Genomic DNA, 22,564 nt, shown 5'->3' with positions numbered 1-22,564 from the left:
AGATAGCAGGAACTGCAGGCTAGAGACTTTGAGTAGCTTGCCCAGGTTCACAAAGACAATTAAGTATAAAAGAGTAGGCTTAAATTCCTATCTGTCAAACTCATGGGACTGCCTGGGCTGAGTCTCTAGATTTGTTTCAGTTACTATTACACATTGTCCTAAATACAGAGAATTTTAAATTTCTAAACTTTAGGGTTGTGAGTTCAAACAAAAAGCAGATTCCTGAGAGAACGGTCACCTGTGGTTCTAAGTGGGAAATAAGCATAATTAGATCAGTCTTACTAAATTATTAAAATCAAACAAAAACATCTTATCAGAGGAAGAGTCAGAGAGCAGAAGCTGAAACTGGAGGCCGGGAGGGCAGTGAAGGGCAAGGGGCACGGCAAGGGAGTGACAATCCACATGGGCCAGCCCTGGAAATAACAAGTTATTTCAGCAGTATATAATCAACTGCAGCCTGGAATCCTGTGGCCTGGAACGGGGCCTTTCTATTGGGGTTGAAAACGCTTTAAGGAATCCATGGCTGGGACTCTGTGATGGAAGAAATGATTTACATACACTAGCTTGCTATCAAAAAGAATGCATGGACTTCTCGGAGATGTGGCAATAAAAACACTGGCACACGTCAAGGCCCCACCTGTGGCACTGACTTGTCTGGCACTGAGAAAACACCCTGAGCTTCAGATTTTATCGTCAACACAATTTTCAAGACCTACACCTCCATTATCTATTTGTGGATGCATGTGTACTTAGGTGTGTACACACACACACACACACACACACACACACACACACACACGTTCTCAGGCCCAATTATCACCTTCCTCCATCCACTCACTCCCTGATGGGTACCCTCAAGCTTGGGTCTTCGGCTCTGTCATATACTCTTCTTTCTTTTTTCTCCCTCTTCAAGAGCTCTTCCGCTCTGAAGATTTTTTAAGCACCATTTTAAGTTCCCCAATTCATCCCAAATGTTTACTATTAGTAGTGCTCGCTAGACATCTCCACACAAAGGCCCAACACCTTTTCAAACCCAATATATACACCAGTGCCCTCGTCTTTCCCCCAAGATCAGGCCCCTTTCCCAACATTCTCCACTCTGGTCTGTGACAGCATCATTGTATCTGATCTAGAACCAAAGGGAGCCAACGAGGACGCATCTTCATCCTCTACAGTCAACTTGTCCCTGAAGTAATTTTTCCTTTAAAATAATCTCTTGCAGATAGTCCCACTATCAGCACCCAGCTGTTTCTTATCTCCTTCCATCTACATTAGAGATATAAGTTCCAACTCACTGCATCTAAGTTCCATCCCCTTCAAACAACTTTTCCTCCAAGCAATCGTCTGCTTTAAAAAAAACATTTTTTTAAACGCTTCGATTCATAAAGAAAATGGCGACACTCTTTATTATGGCCTGAAAGAGCATCCACAACCTGTTCTTCGTCTCTGCCATACTTATTTTCCACTCTAGAACCTCAGCTCAACCAAACGGTTCTCTCCAGTTCTGTCTCCCGGCTTTTTTAAAAGCACTGTTCCTCTGCTCACATTGCTCCCTCTCCTTATCCACGAACACCTGGGGTGGCTAGAACCTCTGTTTCTCACAATCCAGCCTGCCTTTTGATATATGCCTTCACACTGCCTCTGGCTACCAGGGCCAAAGTGGCCGCTTTCTCCTTGGGAATTACAGGATGCTTAATGCACACAATAGCGCGGTATTACTAGTTCCACTGGTGGTACTAGGGCCTTAGGCCTAGTAGTTAGTTACATTTTCATAAAAAGCATCTTACATCCTATGACTGTATGTCGATGAACAGCAAGGACTGACAGTACCCAGCACATGTATGAAATTCACGTTTGATTGGTTGGTGAATGGATTCAATTAAAAGGATGTGTCCATCACGAATGGAAAAGAACAACACTACTCTCGTGTACCGTTTACCCTTGTACCCTTATTCATCTTCATAAAGAGTATCTGCAGCCTAAAAATAGTAAAGGTATTCCCACTTACTTTCCTCTAAAGTTATCCCCAAAACAGTATAAAGAACAAGGAGCAAAGCACAACCTCCATCTTCCATGAAACTATGCAGTACCTCAACCCTGGAACAGAATGTGTGGTCAGAAACTGGGTGGGAGGAATGGTGTTTTAGCTCTGAAATTGGACGACAAGCACGGAGAAGAGTGGGAATAGGTGCTGAAAGGGAAACAGTGGGGTACACAAGTGACCATACATTACGTGCAATTTTTCCCATGAAGAAGCAGAGTCTATTTAATCCTCCCCTGAATCTGGGCTAGTCTTACAACCTATTTTGAAGAACAGAATGTGATAGAAGTGATGTTACTCAGTTTCAAGCTTCAGTTCCCAGCGAGACGCGGTAGCTCCACTGTCACCCTGCTGAGGACGCCGTGTGAAAAGCCCGGGCTAGCCTGTTGGGAGATGAGAGGCCACACAGAACAGGATGGGCCATTCTAGCTGAGGCTCCGGAGGCATCTAGTCTGCCAACTGCTAGGTGTGTGTGCGAGGCCATCCTCGCCAGACAATCCATACAATTGTAAGACATTATACATCATCACTGTTTTATACCACTACGTTTTGGAGTGGTGTGCCTTATAACAAAGGCTAAAAGACCTAGGGGATTAGAAAACTCTAGAAAATGAATGAGACCACTCCCTGCTGAGAAAAAGACAAGAAATTGCATCCCTGAAACTAGGACACTATTAAAAAGAGCTCTTGGGAATTAGAAATGTGAGAACAGAAAATCTTTAAACTCAGTAAAAATACTAGAATATAAAGTCAAGGAAATCTTCCAGAATGCAGAATTAAAGAGATAAACAACAGGACCAAAAACTATATAACAAAGGTAAATCGAAAGAAAATTTCCCCAAACTTAAAAAACATAAGTTTACAAAGTCAAAAAGCCAAGAAAGCACCCTGCACATTGAATGAAAAAAAAGACCCACATCAGGGTGAAACTTTAGAATATAAGGGATAAAGAGAAAATCTTAAAACTCTTGGAGGAATGGGGGGATAAGGGGACAGGAATAAAAACAGTATTAGGTTTCTCAATAGAGACACTGGAAGACAGGAGACAGTAACGAAATGCCTTCAAAATTCTAAGGAGAAAATATTTATAACCTGGAAGACTATACCCAACCAACGAGCAATCAGGCATGAAGATGGTATCAAGACATTATCAGACTTTCAAGGTCTTAAAACATCTCTTCCCATGCTCCCTTTTTCAGAAAGCTGCTAGGGTATGTTTCTTAAGAAACTGAGGGAATAAACCAAGAAAAAAGAAAATAGAGGATCTAGGAAACAGAAGACAAAAAATGGGAAAGAACTGAAGGAATTCCTAGAAGGACAGCTATGTAGTATAGCGGGTACTAAGTGCACCGAGACAGACAGGAGAAGGAAGATGCAAGTCTCCATGAGGGAAATTTCTAGAAGAAAAAATCCATAAAATGTCTGACAAATATGTGGAAATGTTTTTGAAAGGTGTGCTGTATCGCTGCTGGAGAGTGAGAGTAACCAGCCAAAGATTCAAAAAAGGCTAAGCAAACGAAAACGTGAATTATAAACTTCAATAAAAACAAAAGGTTTCCTAGAATGTACTACACTCTATCTAGGAAATATACCTATACTTCTTGGCTCAACACTAAATACCGGGGGTGCCAAAAAACAATGTGTACACATGACTTGTATTTATCTTTTGTTATCGGTATATATTATTACAATTTTAATATAGTTTTTTTCCTTGCTTAAAATGTGTATACATTTTTTTGGCACCCTTTGTACTTACATTCTCAAAACAGTAAAAAAATAAAATTAAGGACTATCCAAGAATAGTGATATATTATCCTGAGAGAAAGAAGAAGATATAAGAGCGCATAGTCATCAACCTTAAAATTTTGTCAATAGGTAACATCTAAAATTGGAGAATAAAGATAACAGTTTTAAAATTATGATGGTAAAAACCTGAAGAATCAGTTAAGATTTTAAAGTGTTTGTCTCTGGGAACTGAGACAGCAGGAGTTGATGGGAAGAAGAGAGGTGGGATATATCATTTTTACTACAGGCTTTTGTAGACACTTATAAACATATTTATTATATGACATGTATCCCATCTTTATAAAAATGCAATAGTTTTACATGAATTGACAGATTTCTCACTTATACTGACCAATCCTGTCATTCACCTCATGGCCGAAATGTCACCAAGTCCTTGTATGTCATCCACAGCGCTAATAAGCTCCCAACCCTCACCCCCAGGGGAATGTCTGAGCTTTCAATAATATCCGTTTTCCTTTTGCTGCTATCAAGAAAGTCTCATCTTTCCTAAATGTCAAGATTAATTCAACTAATCTAAAAACACCTGGCCCTCTGTGACCCCTCCTTTCCCTCACTCTGTATGTTTCCAAGAATCAAAGAGAATACACATCGTCCTGGGCTCATTAACACAGGTTTCAAAGGTAACTATTTGACAGTGAGTGTCATTTTTATGCAATTCTTCTCTAAATTTCCTCCCAATTATGAGAAATTATACACCAGGAATCCTCTCTTCAAATTACAGTACAACAGAAACATAAAGTTACCCACCAGGGCAACTGTACTATTGGTACAGTGACATCAGAGTAAAACAAACCACCACCTCCACTACCTCACTAGATGAGCTGAAATATTCAGCTGTCACCCAGCACCTGACTAGAACAAAAAAGTACCATCAGTTAAAATTAAGCCCAAACAGAGAAGTCCTGTCTTGTTTGCTGTCCAGCTTTTAAGGAACAGAAAGCAGGCAAGGTGAATTAACACCTGTACCTTGAAGGTGACAAGGAACATCATACTCGATCTCATCATGTCTCGATGGGCTTAAGAACAGAGTTCCGTCCACCAGTGGGAACTGTTCGAACACCGGGAGCGCCCGGTGGCACAGGGCACAGTTTACAACATTTCTGTGGCTGGCACTGAGGGCCGCAAGAATGAACTTGCGCAGATCCTCGCCCTGGCCCATCTGGGCATCGTCTTCCATCCGCACGTGGAAAGTGTTCAGTTTATGCCTGGGGATGTGAGTGAGCAGCTCGGAGAGGTCCAGCCGCCGCAGGAACTGCACGGGCGCATCAAAGTGGCTGCCCCTGTGAACCGATAACCCAGCGGGGCTATAGTCAAAGTGGGCGTTTCGGAACACGTGGCCCCCGGCCATGGCCTTTTTGTGAGGCTCAAGATGGATGGCGTTCTTTAAGAATTCCCCAAGGTATCTGGAGGAGCGGGGCCCGCTGAAGTGGGCAGGGGAGAGGATGGAGTAGCCGCTGGGCGGGGACTGGCCCGGGGAGCCACAGGGGGAGCGGGCTGCATAGGCCCCGGCGCTGAGGGCTTTCTCCTGGGAGTTCTGCCGGTCCATGGAATGGCGGCGGGGGAGGTCGTGGTTCAGGCCTTTCTGGGGCTTGTTCGGGGGCCTGCACTTTTTTGCCTCCTCCCCCGCCTCGCCAGGGGGCCTCCCCGTGTTCTTCTCCGACCCAGACTTCTTCTTCTTCTCATCCTGCATCCGCTTCACCTGGTACCAGTCTGTGTCCTTCTTTAAGTGGCCCTGTCCACAACGGCAGGAGCAGAAGCGGAAGGCCAGGTCGTAGCCCTTCTTGGTCCACATGTTCTGGCGGCACTGCTTCTCGTTCCAGCTGCGGGCCCGGCCGATGCAGTTAAACTGGACCAGGATGCTGCTCTCCCACTCGTAGAAGCACTGTAGGTGCATCCAGGTGCTGTGGGGGCACTGCTCGTTGTTGCACACCACCTTCTGGTAGTCGTCCTTCTCCAGGTCAACAGGCCTCCCGAAGCTGCAGATCAGGGGCGTGGCGCAAGGGGCTTCTGGGGAGAAACAAAAGGAGAGTGATTCAGCATGCAGGACGTGGGACTCCAGCTGCCACCAAGTCCGAGATCAAAGCGACCATCCTACATTAGCCCATTCGTGCCAAAGGTCCTTTTCTGGTGCCAAGATTCCCACCACTGGAATAACACCAGACATGATTAGAAAACATTTACCATTTTCTCTGGTATGGTGTTGTGCCAAGGGAATTCATTTTCTCATATTTGTTATCTGCTGGAAAATATACCAATAAGCTTCAAAAAGTCCAAATCCTTCACAGAGCAATTAGCTGTATGTCAGTACTTGCAATAGTGTAGTATAAGGTTTTTCCAAGACATGGATGTAATGACAGGCAGTCCCAGGGTTGTCCTAAAAATGAATCGCTCCAATGAACTAGGAAATAATATGATGAAGCTACTTAACCAACCAGTTCGTGTGGTATAGCTCCAAAATGGCCCTCAAAGCCCTTAACAGGGTTTAGGTTATTATCCTGAATGCCATAAAAAACAGACGAGAAAACAGACTGGCCCCTCCCCCATTCTCTTCTAGAATGGTCTGACACCTCATAACAAGGATGTTTGATCAAACAAATTGCTGGTCTACACAGAATTACACTGCCAGGGCATGAAGGAAAAACAGAATTCTCCTAAAGCTAACAGGACAGAAAAGGGGAACACTAAGATTTTTCTACCCCATTTAACCACATGCCCCACAGGGCATCCAAAAGGCCAAGCATGTTTCCAGAAAGGAGGAAAAACTTGGTGACACAAAGTAGAACCCATTTCTTAAGAAGTAAATAGGATTTATGGAGATTGGAACTCCACTGAATTCCCGTTACTTCAATGTCCGTAACATTTTCAAAAGGCCCCTTTGTAGGATAAAGGAAAGTTCCATACGCCGTGCTCAGTTTAGACTTTACCTGTTGTAGCTGAGAAGCTAAATGAGGACTAACTCACAGAGCCCCTCAGTCAGAGTTCTGCTTTAAAAATCTCACCCTGGGAGCGGCAGGGTAGCCGGAGTGGGCTGTGGGGGTACCGCCGTAGTCCAGGTGAGAAATGACCAGGGCCTGCGCAACGGCAGCAGAGTAACATGGCTCCGCGTTGGGGGTGGTCAGACGTGGTGGACAGGGAACATGGGAGGGACAGGTTTGGGCAGAAGAGGACTCTGGGCTGGCCTTGTTTTTGGACCTGCTGAACTGGGAGTGCCTGTTCACCACCGAGATGAAGAAAGATGTGACTGGAGCTCAAGTGGCTTGGAGCTGTGAATACAGATGTGGAGGAACGTATCCAGATATGGAGGTTAAACCGCTGGAGTGATGAGCTGGGCCAAGAAGAACGTGAAGAGAGGAAAAGAATCCTGGGAAGCAACGTTAAAAGGCGGGAGGAGAAGAGTCCTCCACAGAGATTGGTAAGGAATGAACCGAGAATTCACTGGAAGACAAGTCAGGAGGGAATTCTACCAAGGCAGTCAGAAAAGTTGTAAGGATGGAGGGCTCGAAACGTCCTGGAGGGCCAGGTGAGATCAGTGTCTCTCAGCGTCTGCACTACTGACACTTGGGGCTGGGTAAGTCTGCTGGGGGAGCCGTCCTATGCACTGCCGGTGTTTAGCAGCAGCACTCCTGCTAGATGCCAGCAGTGACACCCCAAATGTCTCCGCTCATTGCTAGATAGCCGCTGGGGGCAAAATCAGCCCTGGGTGGGAACTACTCAGTAAGATACAGACTGAGAAGTCCTCACCAAAATGGGCAGTAAGTCAGTCACTGACACCTCCATAAGGACAGTTCCAGTGGGATGGCGGGGGACAGGTCACAGGCACATGGTAAGGAGTGGAGGTGAGGTAAAAAGTAGAAGCAGTACACATGACCCTCCAGAAAACTCTTTCCAGAAGTACAACTATAGAGGGAAGCAAACAGAATGAGCAGAGGACGCAAAGGCTGAGTCCTGAGTATGTTCACCAACCGGGGAAATGAATGCCAAAAACTCAGGACAGCTTGAAGATGCAGGAGAGGGAACAAGCTACTCAGAAACCTTCACAACCTCACCTCTGCCCACAGAATTACAAACCCGACATTCCAGCCCATGAAACAGCACAGCGATGGGACCCGTAAAGCCCACGACTCTTGTACGTTACAATCACCCCCGTCAGTGTGGGAGCCCAGGACCTCAGCAAGGCAGCCTAACCAACTGGTCTAGCTGCGCGCCTTTGATCACTACAGCCTCCTCACCTACCTCCTGGGAGTCCGCAATCCTTAATCTTCATGTGTCCGAATCCCACGCTCCTACTGTCGCAAGCCAGAGCATGGCCTCTGCAGCCAGACTGCCTGAGTTGGAAGCCCAGCAGCACCACTGATGAGCTAGCTATGTGCTCTTGGGGAAGTCACTTAACTTCTCTTTGAGTCAGTTTCCTGTGTAAGATGCAGGTAACGACTGAATGTACCTTAGATGGTTGTCATAAGAATGAAATCTACGGATACACAGGTGGCGCCCAGCGCAGGACCTGGCACACAGTAAACTTCCTCCCCTGCCCCCACCCTTCAAGGCCCAGTTTCACCAGGACTCCCCCCTTCCCTGTACCCTGACCCCTTCCAGCACAGTCTGCTCTGAACCGGACTTGAATCCCCACTGTGGTCCCACCAGGTGACCACGCAGGAGAGGCTGGCTGCCTCTTACTCATCTTTGTGATCCTGGAATCACTGGGCCCTCGCACACATCCGCTGCTGAATAAACTTGCATTAAAAAGATACTGGCACCTGAAATCCATACATAACAAGCAGAGCAGAAGGAAGAGAGAGAGCTGTAACCCTAGAGAAAGAGAAAAGCCCTGACTGTACTGAAAAGAGGTAGAAGAGTGGTTTGAACACTGAGTAAATTAACTGCAGTCACCTGGGTTGTGACCTTCAGTATCCTTTAATATGTTAGTGACAAGTTCAGTTGCTTTTATCTTCAATCCTTCAAGGAATAGCCTTAAGGAAATGTCTCTGAAATGTGATGGCAGTAACCCAAGTGATATGACCCCAGCTCTAACGAAATTAAAGAATGGCCTAACTATACCTTTGCATTCACAATATCCAAATTTTAAAAATTTAAATACTGAGATTGACTTGATATTTCTTTTAAAAGTATTTTCACGTTAAAGAAAGACAGACTAACAGGGAAGAAATCCTATTTACATATTTTCAAAAGAGCTGCAAGTGTACCACTTAACCAGTACTGAGCACTTCCTGCCTTCGGAGCTGGGAAGACTGGCAAATGCCTGCTGAGCGCCCTCACACAAGCTGGATCACAGAGGAGGCACTGGCTCCAACTCCGTGCCTGTAACCTTGCCTGTAATCACAGCCATTCAACCTGCTTTCTACCCTCCAAGACTCAACAACCAAGAGCCCCACCCCAACTTGCCAGCCTGCTTGTTTACATCTCAGTCACTTGGATGTGGCCTTGCGGTCAGGCCTCAAAAATACAAAGCCAAGGGCTTGTTTAACACCAAACATAATGTGCAACAGGCTCCTCTCCCTGTTATCCCACGCCAGCCTGAGGGCGAGGCCCCAGGGATACCGTGAGTAACAGGGTGAGCCTTGGCAAGTCAGGACCTCTGACAAGGCTTCTGCATCTCACCGCCTGCTGAGGAAGCTGCAGTGGGCAACCTCTACACTCAAAGACATGATTTCTTTCAAAGCTTGGTTCAAACATATCTCCCTGCCAGGTCCCCTCTTCCCCGCAATTCCCACTGACTACACTGGAAAGGCAGCTAGAAATGAGAGGAGTTTGGGTACCAGTGCTGCAACTGACTAGCTTTGACAGGGAGCAGTTTCCTCAGTTTCCTCACCTGCAAAGTGAGGATGAAAACGCTTGCTCTCACTCACCTCAAACATATGTAGAAGCACTTTGCAAACTGTGAAGTTAAAAAAAAAAAAAACTTTTCTATGCTTCCACTACCGTAACTTTATACCTGTGAATTTAGCTCCCCATCGAAATGCAGACTACTCTAATATACTTCCTACTTTTTCTACCTAAGGTTTTGGACACACAACAGGTGTTTAAAAAGTAGGTAAATAAATGGATAGTGCCCTGCCTCTTTTTCAATTTCCCAAGTATTACAATTCACCAAGACACACAGGAAAAGATTTTGTGACGCTAAGAAACAGCACTGGTGGCATTCAAATTGACCCCTGTAAGAAATCAGCAGTATTATAGAAACATATTTTACTGCTTCCTGAAAGCTGTGTCTAACTTTACAAAACCCCTAGCTCTCAACAACAGCTGTGCCACAAAGGTATAAATGGAATACAGATTGATGTGACACGACTATGCCTTTAACTGAAGGAAGGGGAGAAGGGAATCCCACAGTCACCAAGAGCTTGTGTCACACATCCTTCGGGACATTCCTCTGAGCTGTGACAGCTGGGCTAACAAGCAATATGGGCAAATGTTACTTTATGCTGCGTCAGTACTGTATTAAAGCATGTATGTAAGTTCTCCAGTGCCTGTTTTTATAGCTTCACCATCAAATATTCAGTACTCAGCTTCTATTTCTCTCTGCCCAAGTGGAAAGAATCAGGGCTCACCTCACTGGGCAACAATCTCAAACAGTTTCAATTCTGGACAACAGGATAACGAGGCTGCGGTCACCTGGGCACAGCCTGTCCCTCTCCCCAGCCTTCTCATCCTGTATCCCTCGCCCCCACTCAGGTCTCCATGATCTGCTACCCATTAAGAGGAAGGATCTGACAAGAGTCATTTACACTGGCTGCCCAACAAACCCAAACCCCTTGACAAACCCATGCACACTAACAGGAGACCCTCACACCAGGCACTGCCATCTTCAGCTTTGTACCTGTGGAATTAAATGTCTTCATTCAATAGTTGTAAGCATCACAGTCGGGAGGGGAGTTCTGCAAGGCAGAGTGGTGCGGGGGCTCTGCCGAAGTCATATGAGGCTTTCTGGGCAACACCTAAGGTAGGGGCTTGGTCCTCTTCATCCTTGTAAAACCACTATGATGAAAATCGTCTTAGTGTTTAGCAAATGTCTCGTTGAAGGACCGTGTGGCCCAGTCAGATTCTGTACTCCCAGTGACTGGGAAGGATGGAGAGAGAAGACAGCAGACGCCTGGGGAGCACAGCCTGCTGCCCAGCTGCACATGAGCTCTCAGCAGATCTTCCAGACTCAGCTCGGGACTTCTCTTCCAGGGCAGAGCCTGGCCCTCCCTCACCGCCTTCAACTTACGACAATCTATGCCATCCTCCTTCAGTATTCAGTTACCAAATGTAAATATTAGGGTTTCTGAACAATTATTTTATTATACAGATCTTTATACACAGTAATTCCCCTTACACAGAACACATCCCCTCATGCTGAGCAAGTTTCTTTCAGGGTAGGAGGTTTTGACAAACGACTCCTCATCTCTGGCTTCCTGAGAGGCCAGAGGTTGAGGACACAGACTTAGGAGCCAGCCAGCCTGGATTTGACTCTCAGCTCTGCAATTTATTAGTCTTTAGGTTTTGGCAAGTCACTTAACCTCCTGTGCTTCTGCTGTCTTCCCTATGAACTGGCAAAAACAATAGTACCTACCTCAAAGGGTTGCCGTGGGGATTAAAGGAGTTATTAAGGCTGTTTGGAACAGTGCCTGGCATATAATAAGCACCATTAAAATACAAGCAATTATTATTGAAGGTCCTGTATTACTTGACGTATTACTTGATGCTTTGAATGCATTTAGAGCAAAGCTACAACCAGGAAGTGACCATCTTCCTATCTCCATACCTAAATAAGTACAAGTAGTGTGGATTTCTTTCCCACAACAAACAAAGCAGGGTGGAATGCAGCATATAATTTGCTAAATATTTACTTAGAAGTTTTAAAGAAACAGAACCAAAATTCTTTTCTTCTAACCCCTTACACATGTTCTACTCACTGTCAAATAAGTACACTGCTATATGTATTTTTCAACCGAAGTGATTTTTTTCCAAGTCTAGGTACCAGGAATTCACAAAGCATGGCTGCATTTGATCCATGGGATGTGTTCCTGAAGAACTTACATAATTCAAAATTGATTATCCCACGGTCTGAGGATAGAGTGTGGGGAAGGCATCCTCAGAACACATAAATCTGCAGCCACTGTGTTGTATTGTTGCTATACTGATGCTTTTTATCATCAGCATTATTTCTAATATTTCTCAGTTGCATCTCATAAATTGACAGCATGGCATATCATACCGTGTTTAATCACATTTTTGTTCCAAAGTTACTGATTTTTCAGGATTTTTTTCAGCACCAGTATTAGCACACTTGGATATTTTGAAAGCTATAATAAAGATCTAAATTACAACAGTTAATTTTAATATGATAACACAAATTTCACCAAAATCCTTGAAGAAATTCTATAAATAGTAAGAGCTTACACAATAGTGACAAGGGTAAGTTTTTCTCTTTATAAGAAAAGGTAATGCCACTGGGTAACAAAGCATTTGTACAATTCAGCTGACCTGCTAGCTTTGAAAATATGAGATGGCTCGATGCATAATTTGGGGGAATGTATCCAGTGAAATTTTGCTCATAATGTGAAGCTTCTATTAATATTATTTATGTGTCATTAGTTGAGATTTGTACTATTCAATTTGCATATAATGGAATCACACTGTACTAGGAAATAAATTAGCAGTCTGCGTTTCCGCTTGCCCGGGCATGACCTTGAGGGCGCTGGATCATGGAGAACTACAGCTCCCTAGCATTACATGTACTACGTGCACGTACCCTGAAGGGAAGGTGGGTCCAAGAGCTCTCAGAACCAAATCACAACCTGTTAAGATGGGAACAGAACCCCAGGTTAAAGTGTATGTTACATGCATGAGTGTGTGCACACATGTGCATATAGATAACGGCAGGGAAACCGTCCAGTTGTTAAACTGTCCCATTTTTAAAGACTCCAGGAAAGACTTCCTGTCATCCTTCAGTACTATATTCCAATTTTGAAGCATTTTCCTTGCCTCTTCTGAAACACTACAGAACTTGATTTATTACCCTGTCAACACCCTCCCCTTTGCCAGCACAAATATTCAAAATGTGGCCATAATCAAAACTCCTAAATCCTATTTTTACCTGCGATCCCTATTGACCACCTAAATTACAGCATGGCACCCCCAAAACGCTGGCCTGCTTCTCTTTCTTGGTGAGCCCCAAATGGTGCCTGGAGACCAAATTCCGTAGTGGAGCTGGCCCCCTCCCCTTACCTACGGTTCCCAACAGCCTCAGCTGAAAAGACGAATGACTCTATTCCTCCCTAGTCTGTCCAACAGGAACATATGGGTGCATGATTACCTGGCAACGTGGGTCACGTGCAGACCAGGTATCTGTCAGAGAACACGACCTATAACTCACTGCTTGCTGTTCAATATCTTCCAAAAGCTCAACTGAGAGAAACACTTTTTAAGAAAGATTGCACAGATGACGTCACACCTTGCTCTGTGTCAGAGTTCCAGTGGGCGGGTTTGGCCTGGGTCTTATTAGACCAGTACGAGGCTTTTTGTTGTTGTTGTGACAGGTAAATCTGAATGCCTTTTGAGCAGCATGGCAGGCTCTCCCGTCATCCGGGCCTCCACCCCCGTGCCGTTCATATACTTATTTGTGTGCCAGGACCCTGGAGGTGTTTGAGGATGACTCCTGTGCTAGATAAAATCTGTCCCTCAGTTAAGCCAGGTGTCAGAGCTGCTTCCCTGGGCCACACAGTTTCATTCACTGGGACAGACTGATTTTAATGATGTGAGCAGGCCTAATAAATTTGTTTTATTTATGAAATGGTATACTGTCATGGACACTGCTCAGTATGTTAAATGTCTTATAAATGGCTAAGCAACTTTTTAAAAAATCTGATGGATACTGCAGAGCACACCACTACTTTTGTTTGTCTCTTGCCTGTGTGTGCAAGAAATCTGAAAACCCAGTTTGTGACTTACCTCTTGTAATGACTCAAGACATCCATTATTTTTCCTAATAGTATTGTCCCTACTACTAATATTCTCACATTTATTATTCCTTACAGTATTATGTATATTTTTGTAAGCCACTTTATTTTTGGAAGAAGGGTACAAATGATCAAAACAAAACAACCACTCTTCTCATAACTTTCCAATCAGTTGTGCCTAATATGCATAAAATCTGTGCCTGCCAGGTGCCACGGGGCTGCCCTCCCTCTTCACTTTGCAGTCGGCCAGAGAAGGGCGAGAAGGGAGGCCAGTGCGGACCCACTGGTCCCAGGAGCCCCACAAACATAGCACCTTTGCTGAAGGGTCACCCTCTTTGCCACACGCGGTGCTGGCCCCTCAGAGAAGCAGCTGGTGGCACAGGCACAAGAGCTGGCAGTCCTGACGCGCTCACCTCACCCACCCCACACCTCTCGTCCACTTCCCCTTAGCTCAGCAACCTCAGCTTCAGACTCCATTCCTTCCTGAGCCTGTTCCTGTTCCCAGCTCACCTGCTTTCTGTCTCAGCTCTTCTCTCAGGTACTTCTTAGGCTGGCTCCTGTCACTCAGTCCTTCTGGCCCCACCTGGTCCATGCAGCTTCCCCCCACGCTCACTTGCTCCCAGCCTCACTGGTGAAAGCAAGACCGAGAAGTGGGTCTGGACCCTTCCTAACTCTCAGCTGCCTTATCTTTTCCAAGAGGCCCCCTCCTTGGCTCTAGACTCCTCATGTGCTCCTAGACGTGCTCCTCATGTGGGCCCAGTGTTGTCTCCCCTTAACGCTGAGCAGCACCCACTTTACTTCCTCTTCTCCCCTCCTCCGTCCCACCCATCAAACCTGGGAATTAATTTCTGGCAAATATGAAGAGTCCCATATCTACCTCAGAGACTAGATCTATGGGGAGAGGCAGAGAAAGAAAGAGCAATGAATTGAGCAAGGACAAGTGATACAGATGTGACCACATCATCTTAACCTGCTGCTGGATCACATCACCTCATTGACAACTACAGGCCAGCGAAATCCATCTCCTCAGAATGGCTGCTTAAGAAACGTCAACGTAACAACCTAATAGGGAGACTGACAGACCATCGTACTTTTCTAGGCTTTATTAATGGCATTAGCAATTATAATGGCATCTTGTTTTAATAAGAAAAAGTCATTCATTGGTAAACTAATCTAATTAATATACTCACATATAAGAATTATACGAAAATAAGATATTGTGTTATATTCTTAAATATAAGAATTATAAGAAAAACTACATATATACTCATATATAAGAATTATAAGAAAAATAACCTTATAACAGGTGCCAATTGAAGTAAGGCACACACACTCAATTATGTACATGAGCTTATCTATGAATAAAGATATAACCATATCCGTGTAATTTTATACACATGCACACATCTACTCTAGATGCAATATTATTTCCACAAAGAACAAAGAAAACTTTTGCATATTACTTTCACTTGCTCTAGTGCAAAAAATCCAAAATGCTCTTTCACAGAATTGCTTATGTTCTTACACTTTCTGCAAACAAAAAACTATGAAACAAAAAGCAGAGAAGACAAGGGACTTCAATTTACCATGAACCCAAACTAGTCTTCAAAAAGGAGTTAACGGTTTTGTTAACCAAGTTCCATAACAGTTAAATTTTAACCACATGACCCATTGTGAACCCCCGTCTTGGCCTTGCTTACGATTGCCACTAAACAACTGTACTTTATAGGATGCCCTTTCTCATGTCACTCTGAACACTGGCCAGTTGAATCTGCCACCACCATTTGGAATTCTGACCACCTTCCCTAAGATACTAAGATCAGGCCCAGTAATCAGCCCTGCTCGGCGGCGATGCAAGCATCTTCTCCTGAAAGTGACACAGGAGTTTTGAAGCTTGCCAGTCTAGCAGGTTTACTTTATTTTTCAGACACTGGCGTAAACAGAATGATGAAAAATATGGAAAATTATACACAAATGAGTATTTGGAAACAGGAAATATTGATAACACTCTGTGCACAGGTGTGATGACATCAGGCTTTCCAGTTTTTTCTTTTCTGCTCCTGGACTGAATCAGGGAACATCAATATAGTACATTACAACCCTGAATTTCTTCCATCATCACAACTGACCATGAAAATGGTAAGTTTGTCATCTGCAAATATTATAGATTTGAGCCAGATTTTTTAAATCAGCACGTGCTGATTAGATTTAACACCAATTTACTAGGTATGACACACCAAAATCCTCTGAATCATTATAACAAAAATGTCATATATAGGATAACGTGAGTACTTGAGTATAGGTCACTAGAGATCTGGACTTCTGCAAAATGTATATAGTTATATTCTCAAAACACTTTAACAACAACCTATAAAGACAAACTTCATCTAGGAAACATTTCAAGGTGATCTGGTCTGTGACTAAGTCAGTTTTCTTAGCAGGTTTATTGTGTATAAAGAAAGAGCCTTCAAATTTTCCAGGATACTAATAAACACTCATTTGGGCAAATAAATGGCTTTCTTAAATAGCTGTCATTTAATAAGGACCCTGTTCTAGAAGACATAATAAAAACACCAGCGTTAAACACTTACTACAGAAGAAAGAAAATACATGGAATCGGAAAATCAGCTAATTACAACCAGGGACTAATCAACACGAGTCAAATCAAATGACGTTTTGAATACCTGTTATGTGGCCAGGGCAGAGGTTAGCACAGGGGATGCAAATGTTTAGATCGTAAGCCACGCTACATTCCTCTTTCTTTGACTACCTTATACTTTCTCTTGTTGAAAACGAGACCCTTTAAATAACGTAAGGTGCCAATTCTAAAAATCTGATTCTCTCTCCTCCCAGGAAATGCTGTTGCTGCTGTTGTCTGTATCTGGTGCCTTCCCCTAAACTAATTCTGTCAAGTCTGTATTTTTTGGCATGGGCAGCCACTTAAGTTTCTGTTCAGTTAGCTCAGTGGTCAGCTAATGACTGGACAGAGCAAGAACTTGAGGGTACTGGATCAGAGAACTACACAGCACTCACCCTGAAGGGAAGGTGGGTCCAAGAGCTCTCAGAACCAAATCACAACCTGTTAAGATGGGAACAGAACCCCAGGTTAAAGTGTATGTTACATGCATGAGTGTGTGTACACATGTGCATATAGATAACGGCAGGGAAACCGTCCAGTTGTTAAACTGTCCCATTTTTAAAGACTCCAGGAAAGACTTCCTGTCATCCTTCAGTACTATATTCCAATTTTGAAGCATTTTCCTTGCCTCTTCTGAAACACTACAGAACTTGATTTATTACCCTGTCAACACCCTCCCCTTTGCCAGCACAAATATTCAAAATGTGGCCATAATCAAAACTCCTAAATCCTATTTTTACCTGCGATCCCTATTGACCACCTAAATTACAGCATGGCACCCCCAAAACGCTGGCCTGCTTCTCTCTCTTGGTGAGCCCCAAATGGTGCCTGGAGACCAAATTCCATAGTGGAGCTGGCCCCCTCCCCTTACCTATGGTTCCCAACAGCCTCAGCTGAAAAGACGAATGACTCTATTCCTCCCTAGTCTGTCCAACAGGAACATATGGGAGCATGATTACCTGGCAACGTGGGTCACGTGCAGACCAGGTATCTGTCAGAGAACACGACCTATAACTCACTGCTTGCTGTTCAATATCTTCCTAAAGCTCAACTGAGAGAAACAATTTTTAAGAAAGATTGCACAGATGACGTCACACCTTGCTCTGCATCAGAGTTCTAGTGGGCGGGTTTGGCCTGCAGTGTGTCTTATTAGACCAGTACGAGGCTTTTTGTTGTTGTTGTGACAGGTAAATCTGAATGCCTTTCGGGTGCATCACGTGTACTCTGATCACCCAGGCCTCCACCCCAGTAAATCTCCCACCCCGAACTCACCAAAGGGCTGTGTGTGTGTGTTAGGGCACAGCTTCAATGTTTCGACTGTCTACACCTCTGATTTAGCCTTTATTTTCTGCTTCTGCAGAGCCCCAAGGTCTCTCCTGGGTATGCGCACAGCGCTGCCCCTGCATGGTCTTCTCGAGCACCGGGAATATATCAGAGTTTTTCAAAGCCCCCTGTGGACATCTCATTCCCACAATATCCTATTTTGTTTGGCCCACTTCTTGTTTGTCCCAACTGGTATCACTGCTGCAGGCAACTGCCATGTTAAACACCTGCCGCTGATTGTTTTCAACGGACACCCAAGAAGAGGGCTGTTACCATTGGATGATCTCTAGATCAGCTCAAGTAAAGAAGCTCTTTGAATGAGGCGTTCGCAGGGAGCTTCCAAACAAGTCAAAGAGTGATAATTCTCTGGGTCTAGGGCTTTTGGGGGAGCTTCCCCCTCTAATGACTAGTAGGCTGCTTGTTTTAAAGTGACCACAAAGGGAGAGAAAGAGGGCATGGGAATAGAGCAAGTTCAAATCAAACAAAATTCATTGTTCTTACTACAATTCAGCCATTTCCCTTAAATAAACACTCCTAAGATTATTGGAAGCCTTTGGTTAATTTCTAGATTTCTGAAAAAGTTGATTTTGGTCCTTTTGCCAGTGTTTTCATTACCTTTATGAGAAGCAGACTTCTAGAGGTGCTTATCCTGCCATCGCAGAAGTGCTCCCTAATATAAATGTAAGTTTATGTACATTTTTTATAGAAAAGTGATAGGATGATCAACAAGAGCCTTTCAAGCAACTAATACTCGTGGGATAAAATTCTGAGTAATAACTGAATAAAGAAAAAATGTAAAATGTCTGACTTAGTTTTAAATGGTCGACAATGGTTATCAAGCTAATATGATATTTGGACTGTTTAAATACATTTAAATGAAAATGTTTACAATAAACTAGAAACTGCATCCTCTGCATTTATGTAAACCTTTAAGAAAAAGATGTGACAACATTAAGTGTCTCAAGAAGAACTGTTTTTTTCAAATTCTTTTAGGGGACACACAAGCAAAAAAGTTTGACCACCACCTTCAAATCAGCCTTCTGAAAATTACACTATGATTATGCCGTATAAACATTCAGGAACCTCAAAACCCCCAGACTGAAGCCCCCAGTTCTTTGGATTTGTTCAGGGAGCGCCACAATGAGGCCTCCTTCAGGCCTTTCCACCTGATCGCCCACGGGGCACACAAGCAAAGCCTCTGCTTCAGCCGTGATCCCCCGGTGGCTGCGCGGCAGAAAGCAGATTAGAGGGGGAAGGAGCGGACCCAGAGAGTTAGAAGGTTAACTGCAGGTCGCTAGTGCCCCACACCACACCTCAAATTCACTAAGTGTCTAAAAATCATTTCTGGATTAACTGGTGAGTATTATTTTCAAGTGAAAACTAAAAAAAGGTTTTTAAATAAATTTTCTCAACTATTTTGAGACCTTTTTTCTACTAAAAATTTCTAAAAGACACTAGTCCAATATATAAAGTTAATACAAACGTATTTTCTCATTTTGCTTCAATTAGTATAGGAGCTACACTAAGCTCACTTAAGTATATCTATCTGGTTTAGTTTATCCTCCCTTATGTTATTTTAGTGTGTGAGACTGTTCCAAAGTAGGTAGCAAGTTGAGTACGTGGTTATTATATTCAGTTAAACGTTTTTTATGCTTAGAGTAGGGTTTAAACACAAGGCTTTTACTCAAACCACTCTATCCAAATAAACATGGAGGCTTCACATGCCCCCCCCAAAAAAAATGAACCCTTCAACTATAACAACTTGGGTTTTTAACATTCTCTCAATACATTCAGTTCATTCTCCTAGACCCACTCATTTCAGGTGTACAAAACAATGTACTAGTTAGACATTTATCATTTATACCCTCACAAAGTGATAACTCCCCTCCCCCAATCTACTACCCCTCTGACATCGCATACAGCTATTACATTTCCACTGTCTCTATTCCTAATGCTGTACTCCACTTCTTGTGACTATATATATATATATATATAGATAGATAGATAGATAGATAGATAGATAGATAGATAGATATGTAATTATAGTTGACATTCATTATTGTTCAGCTTCAGGTGTGCAGTGCAGTGATCAGGCATCTCCATCATCTCTGAGTTGGTCTCCCTAATGAGACAAGTGTCCATCGGATACCCTACAAAATCTTTACAACATTATTGATTACATTCCCCAAACTGACTTTCGTATCCCCGTGGCAATCTTGTGGTTACTGATTGTGCTTTCTAATCCCCTCACCTTCCCTCTTATCCCCACCTGCCCCATCTAGGAACCCTCAGTTTTTCCTCTATGTCTCTGAGACAGTTTCTGATTAGTTCATTCATTTATTCTTTTCTTTAGATCCCACATATAAGTGAGATCATATGGTATTTGTCTTTGTCTGACTTATGTCACTTAACATAATGTTCTCTAGGTGCATCCATGTTGTTGCAAATGGTAAGATTTCTTTCTTCTTTATGGCTACGTAATACTCCATTGTATAAATGTACCAGTTTCTTAATCCAGTCGCCTACTGATGGGCATTTCGGTTGTTTCCATGTCTTGTCTATTGTGTATAGTGCTGCAATAAACATAGGGATGCATAAATTTTTTCAAATTAGAGTTTTAGATTTCTCTGGATAGAAAGATACCTAGGAGTGGAACTGCTAGGTCATAAGGTAGTTCCACTTTCAGATTTTTGAGATACCTCCATACTGTTTTCCATAGGCTGCACCAATCTGCAGTCCCACCAACAGTGCACAAGGGATCCCTTTTCTCCACATCCTCGCCAGCACTAGACACACTCATTTCTTATATTCGATTAAAACCCACCAGCCTACCCAGCCTCAAGCTCAAACTAAACAGAAAGCAATAGACTTCTATTTTACCTATTTTTTATTTCCATTCCGGCTCCAACACTCTGATGTTGTATCAATATGGATTATAAAGTAGAAAATTCGTATTTTCCTTGTCTAACAGAGGCCATGTCAATATCCAAAAGGACATGGACCCCAAATAAGCCTGGTTTAGGCTGAGTATCAGGATGAAGATAATGGTTTCATAGTTTTTCCTGAATGTTTCTTAAAAATACCAAAGTTCCACAGAACAGAAATAAGGCAATCCCTTGGTTCACGTTCTACAAACACTTCCTGAGCCCACTTGCAGGTGATCCCTTTAGTGATCCGCCCAAGGTCACTCAGCTAGTGAATGGACTTCTCTCTTCCCTTCTCACCCGGGACCACAGACCAGGCAAAGAGCATAGATCCAGTTTACAAGGAGAGGCAGTGACCAATGGCATTGTGTAACCAGATCATAAGAAGTGGTTCTATAATTTGGAATAGCACCTTACTCAAAATTATAGAACTACTTACTACGATCTGGTTATACAAAAGTTTATTCAAAATGTTCAATACTCATATTAATCCTCAGAATTACTTAAAAACTAGGTATAAGGAAAACCAAATTAAAGACACAAGTGCCTAAACCCAATTACAATATAAAGGTTTCCTGACCCCAATCTTTGCACTCCTTAAAAACAAAGATAGACAGACAATGAAGTAAATCTACTCTAGCGAACAGAACTGCAAAACTAAAAAGGAAAAAAAAATGTCATAAGCAAAGGCTTACTTGTCATTCAATGAGAATAAGCAATTTTCCTTGGAAAGCATATAAAGAAAAACTATGCTGTCAGTACGGAGACTATCAAACTGAGCAGCAGAAAAGGCACTGTGAGAAACAGCTCAACATGGCTAGCTTGAACCCCGTTTGGGTCAAGGGACTGGGTCAACATGCCACCTCCCAGGACCAATTTGAAGACCACCGTTTTTAAAACCCCAGCACAATGTGGCTAACTTCATTTCCTTACCTTTGTTTTCCACGTACCTTTTCTGACCTGCTGATCTCCCTGAAAACTACACTCTTTCTGCTCCCCTGCCTTCCCTTCAAAATAAACCTGGGAAAACGCCTTCCAGCGATCCCTCCCCCACTGGCAGTCACTCTGCTGGACTGTAAAGAGAAAAGACAAAGCTTTGCCTGGGGGCCACACTATTGGCAGATGCTGTCAGCAGCCAACGAGCAAGTTACAGGATCTGTTGCAACAAGGAAAGACTTGTCAAGGGAGAGGCGCATCGAAGTTTTATATAAACCTCAGTAAAAACGAAAACTAGACAAGCATCAGTCACGTGTAGTTAGCCCAGCAGTTCACCACCTAAGTACACTCAGCACAGTTTGCTTTATGACTTGTTTTCAAGAGTGTATCTCATAAAATTTCCTACTGCAAAGGAAACTCAAAGTTTAGACCCCACTGATATATTACACCAGTGATGTCATTATAACTAAACATCATTCCTTTCCCAATTACTAACTTGTGAAACACAGATACAAGTTTATAGTATGACCATTCTCAAAGACTCAAAACTGTTCATTTCTAAACTAGAAGGAAAAAATAATATACCATTTATAGAAGAGTTACCAAAAATATCTAGAAATTTCTTTTTGCCATAAGAGAATTTGTCATATTACATAAATTCTATTAAAATATGTAAATATAGACAAATGTATATATGATTATATTCCAAATGAATTCTAAATATTAGGTTGGTGCAAAAGTAATTGCAGTTTAAAAGGTTAAAAATAACTGCAAAAGCCGCAATTACTTTTGCACCAACCTAATTGGAGTTCCAAATCTGGAGAAAAAACATTTCAAATTAATTCTTAAAAAATTCTTCCATGTAATATTTACATCATATATCTCACAGCATGTTAAAAAATAAGTTATGAAGAAAACTGATTTATTCCAAAGTCAA

The 22,564-nt window shown here is 43.1% G+C and overlaps 1 protein-coding gene across 4 annotated transcripts in view; it reads right to left on the bottom strand.

Annotated features, from left to right (window-relative positions):
• The window catches only part of HECA (hdc homolog, cell cycle regulator), a 44,431-nt gene that overhangs the window by 7,918 nt on the left and 13,949 nt on the right, over nt 1-22,564 (bottom strand). For all 4 annotated transcript variants that reach the window (XR_004422663.1, XM_033102645.1, XM_033102644.1 and 1 more), the window contains exon 2: nt 4,814-5,854. Coding sequence is in view for 3 of the 4 variants with exons in the window: in XM_033102645.1 (XP_032958536.1) it covers nt 4,814-5,854 (1,041 nt within the window). In the remaining variant the exon portion in view is untranslated. The remainder of the gene's footprint in view (nt 1-4,813; nt 5,855-22,564) is intronic.

The sequence above is a fragment of the Rhinolophus ferrumequinum genome, chromosome 3, assembly GCF_004115265.2.
Source record: "Rhinolophus ferrumequinum isolate MPI-CBG mRhiFer1 chromosome 3, mRhiFer1_v1.p, whole genome shotgun sequence".
NCBI lineage: Eukaryota > Metazoa > Chordata > Mammalia > Chiroptera > Rhinolophidae > Rhinolophus > Rhinolophus ferrumequinum.
Note: the sequence above shows the minus strand (reverse complement) of the source record. Positions and strands in the feature narration are given on the sequence as shown.